The following is a 9313-nucleotide window of genomic DNA, read 5'->3' on the forward strand; positions in this document are numbered from 1 at the left end:
ACCGGTAGGAACAGCCAGTGAGCGGGCAAAGTTTCGGTGCTTGGGGGCCTACCTGGCTGGAGTGGCAGGACGGGGTTTTTCTGGTGGCGGGTTCTGGATAAGACCAAGTGGGAAACGAGGACTGGATACGGTGATGAAAGAAGGCTGAGATAATGGGCTGTGTAGTCTAGACCGGACCAAGTTTGGTTCTGAGATACTTGGGGTTAGGGATGCATCTGTAGGGAGTGGGGGGCCAGCCAAGTTGTGAAGGCTGGACTAAACCTACAAAAAAATGTCTTATAGTAGAGGACTAGAGTGGGGTTCATGGTGCTTCAGACCAAGTGTTTATGGGGAAGTAGAAATACTGCGAGCTGGACCAAGTTTGAGTGGGGGTGTTGCCAGGTAAGAAGTGAGGTGTGGGCCGGACTGTAGGGGGAGGGGTTAGCATCCCTCCCGCCCTCGCTGTGTGGATTGGGGTTGGGGGAGTAAGCTGGGCTCAACCCAAAAGAGCAGTGGTTCTCAACCCTCCTAAAGCCGCGACCCTTTAATACAGTTCCTCATGTTGTGGTGACCCCCAATTTCATTGTTACAAACAGAACATAATTAAAGCATAGTGATTAATCACAAAAACAATATGTAGTTATATATGTGTTTTCCGATGGTCTTGGGCGACCCCTGTGAAAGGGTCGTTCGAGATCGCGACCCACAGGTTGAGAACCGCTGCAATAGAGTGTGGGAAAGGTCTGCAAGAACTGAAGTTTCTGTCCCTGTTCCCCCCCCCCCCCCCCCCCTTGATTCCATTGGGCCAGGCATGGATTTTGTCTCCTGATTCCCCAGTAAGGCTATTAGTAATTGTAATGTGAGGCAATCCTGAATGAGCACTCAGGATTTATGAGGACTGACTCCTTTAATGCTCATAACAACCTAATGAGTAAGCGATGATGATGAGTTACATTTTCTAGATTGGGAAACCAAGGCCTAGGAAAGGTAAGTAACCATGACTTGAATTCCCATCTTCTTTCCTTCCTTTTTCCCTTTCCATTCTTTCTTGTCAGCTGGTTCTGCTGGAGCTCAACTTCCTGCCAACCACAGGGACCAAACTGACCAAACAGCAGCTCATTCTGGCCCGTGAGTGTCACTGGAGTTGGTGGGCAGTAATGTGTTGGGGGTCGTGGCAGGAATAGTACTGTGGTGGTCAGGAGAGGGACTCATTCAACTGAGAGTCTGCCCTGTCACCCACAGGTGACATACTGGAGATTGGCGCCCAGTGGAGTATCCTACGCAAGGACATCCCCTCCTTCGAGCGCTACATGGCCCAGCTCAAATGTTACTACTTCGATTACAAGTGAGGATGGACTCTGCCTGGTTGGGGTTGGAGGGGTTACATGGCAGCTCTGATCCCTGGTGCTCTAGCCTGGGAACTTCCTCTCTTGTGAGCTCCATCCCCAGAGACTGCAGGCTCAGGAGGTTGGCCTTGAGGCCCTGAGTCTCTGTTGGCCTCCATTCTGTCTCCCCCTCCACATTCCCATGCTACATTTCCACTTCCCAGTGTAGCCACCATTACCTTTCATATGCCCTGGCCCCAGCCTTAACCCCTTGGATCATTCCTCCTCCACCCACCCCCACCCCATGGCAGCCAGTAGGATCTTTGTGACACTAAACTTGGACTATGTTGATCCCCTGCTTAGAACCTGTCATGGCGCTCCATAACCCTCAGGTTCCAGGCCTCGTTCTTTCCTGTGGTCTCCAAGGCAGTGTCAGCACTCTTCCTAGCTGCCCCCATCCCAGCCCTGACCCCTCCGCCTGTGCTTCTCCTATCCCAGGCCTGTCTCTCCTGCTGGACTATGAGCCTCCTAAAGGCAGAGGGGTCTTGGTCACTGCTGTGTCCCAACTTTGCCTAGCATGGGGCCAGGCCCAGGGCATGGATTCAGTGAATATGTGTTGGATATAAAACTGAATGGTTTTATAGCTCAGTGGTGCCTGCATGGGTTAATGATTAAGTATTTGACATCAAAAGTCAGACAAACCGGAGTTTGAAACTGATTTTGTCAATTCCCGATTATGTGGTCTTGGGCAAATGACCTTACCTCCCTAAGCCTCACTTCCCCCTTAAAATAAAAGCGATGATCCTTAATATCGTAATCATAGCTAATACTTGTACAGTACTTATTTGGGCCAGGTACTGTTCTAATCACTTTAATCTAGGTTAAATCACTTAATTCACTTAACCCTCTTCATTTACCCTCCTCTTGTGATATGAGTGCTGTGGTGATACCCATTTTACAGTTGGGGAAATTGAGGCTGAGTCACTTTACTGAAGTGAAGTCACTCACTTGGGCCCATATGATTTGTGACTTCTTCATACCTCTCTGGACATTAGTTTCATCTGAAAACCAAGGGCTCAATACCTCTCCAAGGAGACAGCATAAGACAGTCATCAGGGGTCCCTGAAACCTGGAGTGGGAGGCACAGTAGGTACCTAAGTTCTTCTTACCTTGGTTCCCTCAACCTGGTTCACAGGGAACAGCTCCCTGAGTCCGCGTACATGCACCAGCTCTTGGGCCTTAACCTCCTCTTCCTGCTGTCTCAGAACCGGGTGGCTGAGTTCCACACGGAGTTGGAGCGGCTGCCTGCCAAGGACATCCAGACCAACGTATACATCAAGCATCCTGTGTCCCTTGAGCAGGTGAGTCTGGAGAAAGGGAAAGGAAGGGCCTGGCTAAGGAGTGTGGTGCAAGGACAGACATTAGGGAGGGTTTCCTGGAGAAGTGGATAGGGTTCACCCATCTTTCAGTCCATAGACTCATTTATTTATTTGTCCATCAAATATTGAGCACCAGCCATGTGCCAGGCACTGTGGTTGGTTTTCAGACTGTACAGTGAAAAAAAGAAATAAAATCCCTGATCTTGGGAGCATGACATAAGGGTGGTCAGGGAAGGTCTTGCTGAAAAGGTGAAATTTGAAAAAACACTGGAGAGGAGTAAAGAACCCAATTATGTGGACATCTAGGGGAACAGTGGTCCAGGTAGCCTGGACCTTCTGCCAAAGGTCCCAAGGCAGAAACATGCCTGGTAGCCTGGCTGAGGGGTAGCACAGAAGACAGTGTTTCTAGAACAAGGTCAGCAGGATGAGAGAGGAGCCTTAGTACCCAGGGTTAGGAAGTAATTCCTAGAGCTGAGGTCTCATGGGAGGACTTGGCTGTGGGGAGAGGCTGGGAGAGAGGACAGTTAAGGCAGGCGGCACAGCTTGGGCAAAGGAGGAATAGGCTTGTGGTACATCCAGCTCTGTCTCCTCCTGTGATTGGATAATAGATGATATTAGTACATATCAGCGCAGGGCAGGCTGGGAGTGTGTGTGTGTATGTGTGTGTAAGTAAGCCAGAGAGACCTTTCTGGTAGAGCTGGTGCCCATTCTGCATGGGGAATGGGTGTTCCAGCAGAGTGGGGCTTATGGTAGCACTGGGAGTATGGTGAAGCCTCCGAGGGTAGGCCACTATGCTGTCTCTACCTCATCTTCTCATCTTCCCCACCCTTCCCTCATTCTCCACAGTACCTAATGGAGGGCAGCTACAACAAGGTGTTCCTGGCCAAAGGCAACATCCCTGCCGAGAGTTATACCTTCTTCATCGACATCCTGCTGGACACTATCAGGTTCATGGGGAACCAGGGCCTCTGTGGTGTTCAGAAAGAGCTTGGAATCTGGAGTCAGGCAGCCCTTAACTGAATCCCATTCTGGCCACTTGTGATCTGGGGAGACTGGGCACATCAGTTTTCTTTTTCTATGCACTAGAACTGGTCATGAGATTGTGGAAAACAGGCTTCATCTCGCTCTGGGCTGTTTACCAGTGTGCCTATACATTCCAGACCCAGAGCACTGATTTAGCAGCCAGACAGTGCTCAGCAACCAGGGACCATGCTGCCTTTCTTAGAGGTGTTCCATGAGTCCTGCGACCTCACCTCAGATCACCTAAACTGTGAAGCCTTTAGTTTCCACTTCTTTAAAATGGGGCCTTCAAATCCCACTAATCCTTTGGGGTTGCTCTGTGCACAAGTGACATCACAGAGGAAGTTGGGCATGACATTTACAAGTCCTTTGAGAAGTAAAAGAGTGTCCAGGTGGAGGCAGAGTATCAGATTGAGATGGGTTTCCATTCCTCCCAAGCCCAGAGGTGGTGGGAGTGAGGATGGCAGTTTTGTGGATTTGGGTTATATTTTGACTCCAAAATTAAAGGAATGAAAAGTGAGTGTCCATATACTGCTTGGCCTAAGAAATAAAATACTTCAGAACAGATGCACCCTCCCTGTCATCCCCCACCCCCATCACTCCCCCCAAGCTAACCCCTTCTGTTTCAGTGACTTCATGCCTTGCAGTTTTTCTACTCAGTGTTGATCATGATACCTCTTGGCAAGGGTACAAGGAACCCCCTCAGGATTGGATCTAGAAATGGCGTGCAGCACCCTTGTAAGGGGATGGTGTTATGTGAAAAGACCCCCTACGTGGGAATCCCAGGCTGGCTTTCAGATAGCCTGAAGTCCTTGTGGCTGGGAGTGGAATTCAGAGTTTGGGCCAGGAAGTCAGAGAGACCTGAGTGTGGCCCTGGCTTTGCAAGCTGGTCAAGCTTCTCCCTCTCTCCCTAAGCCTCCATTGGTTAAACAAGACAGGTTCCAGTAGTTGGTACTGAATTGAAGGGTCAGAACTTACCCATGTCAGACCAGGGAGGACAGAGCCTGGAGTGCTGTCTGTATTCAATAGTGAGAACTTCATCTTCCCCCAGAGATGAGATTGCTGGATGCATCGAGAAGGCCTACGAGAAAATCCTCTTTACTGAGGCAACCCGGATCCTCTTCTTCAACACACCCAAAAAGATGACAGACTATGCCAAAAAGGTGGCTGGGGTGCAAGGGATTATGGGGCCAAGGGGTGCACTTACTAATAGCTATGAGGGTGGCCTGGAGGGACCTGGAGCAAGACTGCCCAGGTTTAAAAATCCAGGTGTGTATCCTCAGGCAAGTCACCAAACTTCTCTGAACTTCAGTTTCCCTATCTGTAGAATGAGGCTAGAATTTAACCTGTGGGATGAGCTTAGCATAGCATCTGGCACGAGGTGGAGGTGAAAACTCAGCACATGTTGGCTGTTGTCCTTAACAGAATTCCTTGGAGGTTATCGCCTTTCCCCACACAACTTTGCTTCATTTGGTTTGGGGTATTTGTGCAGGAGCAGTGCCCCTGGACATGCTGGTGCATGGGGGGCAGTGACCCTGGCTAGAAGAGATGAAATTGACCTTGAGTGATGGTAGCGGTTGATATTTAGTGGGCCAAACACTATTCTTAGCACTTTACAAGTGTTGATTGAATTCTCATAGCAGACTTGAAGAGTGTGATTAGGGTCCTAGTCTCAACCATGGAGAAACTGAGGCACAGAGAGGTGAAGTTACTTGCCTAGAGTTGTGCGGGTAAATTATTAGTAAAGCAAGCCAGGGCCTACATGGGTAAGTGCTGGCTCTATGGGGTGGGGAGGGAGCCTATGTGATCACCCCACCCATCTCTCACCCCTCCCTTTCTGCAGCGAGGGTGGGTCCTGGGCCTCAACAACTACTACAGCTTTGCCAGCCAGCAGCAGAAACCAGAAGATACCACCATCCCCTCCACGGAGCTGGCCAAACAGGTCATCGAGTATGCCCGGCAGCTGGAAATGATCGTCTGAGCCCAGCAGGCACTGAGTGGGGCAGAGCTTACGTTATTGAAAGCAGTTGCAGTGCAGGGTTTCCTCTAATAAAAGTGAATGGACATTCTCTCTCCTAAGTCCTTGTCTTCCTAGGTGGAATGGTGGGGAGTCAAGTCCTTGTCTCTGAAAAACTTGGAAGTTTGAGGGCCCTCAGGGTCAGTCTTTGTCAGTAGCCTTTGCGGAAGGTATCAAAACGAATGCCCACTCCAGGGTCCTTGTGGCAGTGTGGCCTGGAGGAGCACAGGCCTTGGGTAGAGGAACTGTTGCACCAAGCTGTGGACACAGGAGGGCCAGTCTAAGGTACCAGGTTTTTTTAGTGAAGAGGATGAAGTATCCCAATTTTTAAAAAAAAAGTGCAATGAAACCAGTTTTTTCAATAATATGTGAAATGGAACCCTTGTGTGGGATACCACTTTGAGACCCCTTGGAACAAAAGGCATGGGCCCTGGCATGGGCTTGTCTTGGTTTCCGACCTTCCTGAGCTAGTGCTGGGACTTACGAACTCCTATACCCCCAGCCTATGTTTCCTGCCTTGAAATTCTTGAGGTGTTTAAGGCTGAGTCCAAATCTAGCTGGGCCATATGTGGCATTTTTAAGTCCTCCAGTTTCCCCAGCTGTAAAATGGGAATGACCACTCCTGCTTTCCAGAGTGATTTATGCTGAACCCTTGAGTTTGGCACGAGATCAGCTCAGAAATGGAGCTGATGGTATTATGGGGAATGAGGCCATCTCACTGGACCCCATCAGTCTGGATGGTGGATGAATGGAACTTCCGTAACTGTTGCTCTGGGTCCAACCTGTTTCTAGGATGTGGTGCCTGCAAGGAGACTTCTGCCATGACCCACCCCACTCCTTCAACCCTTAGCAGGTGACTTGAACAGGCAGCTAGGCATCTGGATGTTGGTTATTTTATTGTCAAGGAGGGGAAAGTAGAAGCCGTTGAACAGACTACACTCAGTTGGAATGGGTGGCCTGCAAGTCGAAGTGCTCCAGCCCGGCTACCAGGGAGCCGGCCAGCTTGATGGTGGCAACCCAGGAGGGCTCCCTCAGGTGGTTGGTGGGCGTGCTCAGCCTAGGACGAAAGTAGATTCAGCAGGGTCTGGCTGCGTGGTGAGGCCTTTACCCCTTCTAGGCTTCACTTCCATCTACATGAGGGACCATGTCTGAATATACTATAGGTGGTCTAGGACAGGGCTGTATCCAGTTAAACTAAGTAGGAAAAGGGGGCTGAGATTTGGTGATAGTGTGATATACCCCACTCCCCCTAATCGGAGCTCCAAGGGGTCCAGGGCAGCGGGCCTCCTAGTGATTCAGGATTCCCAGGAGCCAGGGTGACAGATCCTGAAATTCAGTGTGAGGGTAATTGGATTATAGTGTCTCCCCTGGATCTGAAGACTTAGGAGTAGTCTCTGCAGCACTGACTGGAACATCAGTACCTGCTGGCAGTCAAAACCTTGGGTCCCAGAGTCAAAAGCCAGAGGCTAGAAGGAGGCATGGCAGTTTGAGGGGCTAGACCAGGGACTTCCTTTGGAGCCCTGCATTTATATCCCTTTGTTTCCAGAAGATAGTCATCTCCCTTCCCGTCCCTGAAGGGCTTGGAACATGGCCCCTCTTGGTACTCTCAAGGACGGTGTCAAGGCTGTGAAGACTGTCAGCTGGGACCAGCTTCCCTCCCTGATGGCTCCAGAGAGTAATGAAAGTAACAGGGCCAGGAGTCAGCTTGAAGGGTTGGATACCAAAGGGCTAGGCCAACGTGTTCCTTCTTGGAGCCCAGTTGGGTTTGAGTTGCAGCCAAGGAAAAGGTCAAGGGTAACCTGGGATCTTGAGCAGAAGGACTAAGTGGGACTCTACCCAAGGAAGTTGGGTTTGGGACTTAAAAGGGATATGCCCTTCTCTCCATAACTCCCCACTTTCCCTCCCTAACCCCCTGCCTCCCCTCACCAGGCAGACACGTTGCGTGGCAGGCGGCGATGGCGTGGCTGGTGGCGGCAGTAACACTTGCAGGGGCAAGAGTTAAGCACCTGGAAAGGCGGCCAGTGGCGTCGGGCACCAGTGTTAGCTGTCCCCGCTGGAGGAGCTCCGCCACCACCACCTCCACCACCACCGCTGTCAGTCATGGTAGCTGCAGTCCGTTCACGAGGACCCTCTCCGGGTGCACCATCCTCACGGGTCGCACCCCGGGCAGCGCGTGGGCCCTTGTTTCTGCGTGTGCGGGTTTTGGCGGGCGCGGGCGTGGGCGCAGGTGGTGATGGCTCGGCTTTGGTGGGAGCTGGAGCCGGGGATGGGGCTGGAGCCTGGTCTGCATCCAAGGCGAGGGGCGGGGCAGGAGCCTGCGCGGACTCCAAGTGACCTGAGCCTGGGTTTGGTGGGAGCGCTGCGAACAGTGGCGTTGGCTGGAGAACTGGTGGCTGCGGTATGGGCTGCGGCGCCAGAGGCGGCGTGGGTGGTGGCGTGGGCGGTAGCAACTCCGGTTGGCCGGGAGGCCTGGGGCGCACCGGCTCTCCATTGGTGGGCGCTGGGAAGATGAACATAGGCGGCGCAAGCAAGGCGGGTGCAGGTTTCCGGGGCCCGGGAGCTGGGTGCGTCTGCCCCGGCGGAGGCTGCAAGGAGCCCCAGGGCCCTGAGAACGCGGCTGCGCGCCGTCTGGGGGCCCCGATGCCTCCGCCAGCTCCGTTGAAGCGGAAGTGGCGTTCAGGGCCATCGGGAGGGCTCACCCAGTCAAATTTGGGCTTCGAGCCTGGGAAGGTGGTGTAGGGTGGTGGCGGAAGGGCCCGGCCGTGGTTCGCAGGCACAGAGGGAGGTCCAGAACACCCCTCGCCGTCTCCATTACCGCCCTCAGCTTCCTGGGTCACCCGAGGGACCTCTCCAGGGGAGCGAGTGGCCCCAGGAGTCAGGGGCCCTTGCTTCAGGACCTCGGCATAAGAGATGGCGCCCGAGGCAGTGGAGAAGAGTCCCCTGCCTCCGCCGCCCCCTAGCGAGACTTTGGCGACTAAGGAACTCGATGCTGCTGCAGGGGGCAAAGGAGGCCCCGACTTGAAGGTGACTTTACACAGCAGACTCAGGCCGGACTCGGAAGCCACAGGCCGGGCCATTTCACCCTCGCCTGCTTGGGCAGGCGCTCCTCCTCCGGCCCTGCCGGCTGCCTGGCGCTCGCTGCCGCGAGGGACCTGGTTTTCTATGGGGGTTGTGGCAAGTGTGGCCAGAGCAGGACTTATTCTGCGGTCCGGGGTCTGCTGGTCGGAAGGCGGCGATGGTGACGGCTTTCGCGGCTCCAAGGATGGCGGAGTCAGGGATGGGGCCCTCCGGACAGGGTCGGGGTCCTCTTCGGCTTGTGTCAGAGGCGGGGGTGGCGAAGGCACCGCAGTGCCCGTTGGTTTTCGCCACTTAGACGGCGTGGGCAACACGGTCCCCACGGGGGGTGGGGATGGTGTGGAGACCGCGGCCACAGCCGTCTCCTCTGAAGGGGGCATCATTGGCGAGGGCAGTTCTAAGGGCAGGGGCGAGGGTGCGGCCTGGGGCTCCGGGGGTACCAGGAGTCCCTGGGACGCTGAGCTGCTGGGGAACCAGACGCCCAGCCCGCGAGCCAGGCGTGGGGCAGGGGAGGAGGG

General features: G+C 53.5%; 2 protein-coding genes across 2 annotated transcripts in view; one reads left to right on the forward strand and one right to left on the reverse strand.

The window, feature by feature from the left end:
* PSMD8 (proteasome 26S subunit, non-ATPase 8) overlaps nucleotides 1-5782 on the forward strand; it is a 6466-nt gene extending 684 nt beyond the window's left edge. Inside the window, exons 2-7 of the mRNA XM_006761435.2 lie at nucleotides 1035-1107; nucleotides 1222-1324; nucleotides 2500-2665; nucleotides 3530-3630; nucleotides 4755-4866; nucleotides 5547-5782. Coding sequence (XP_006761498.1) covers nucleotides 1035-1107; nucleotides 1222-1324; nucleotides 2500-2665; nucleotides 3530-3630; nucleotides 4755-4866; nucleotides 5547-5684 — 693 coding nt within the window. The 3' untranslated portion in view covers nucleotides 5685-5782. The remainder of the gene's footprint in view (nucleotides 1-1034; nucleotides 1108-1221; nucleotides 1325-2499; nucleotides 2666-3529; nucleotides 3631-4754; nucleotides 4867-5546) is intronic.
* Nucleotides 5783-6597: 815 nt separating this feature from the next.
* The window catches only part of GGN (gametogenetin), a 2970-nt gene continuing 254 nt past the window's right edge, over nucleotides 6598-9313 (reverse strand). The window contains 2 exon segments of the mRNA XM_015562422.1: nucleotides 6598-6777; nucleotides 7647-9310. Of these exon segments, the coding sequence (XP_015417908.1) occupies nucleotides 6660-6777; nucleotides 7647-9310 (1782 nt within the window). The 3' untranslated portion in view covers nucleotides 6598-6659.

This window comes from Myotis davidii, unplaced genomic scaffold (genome assembly GCF_000327345.1).
Source record: "Myotis davidii unplaced genomic scaffold, ASM32734v1 scaffold1618, whole genome shotgun sequence".
In the NCBI taxonomy this organism is placed as follows: Eukaryota; Metazoa; Chordata; class Mammalia; order Chiroptera; family Vespertilionidae; genus Myotis; species Myotis davidii.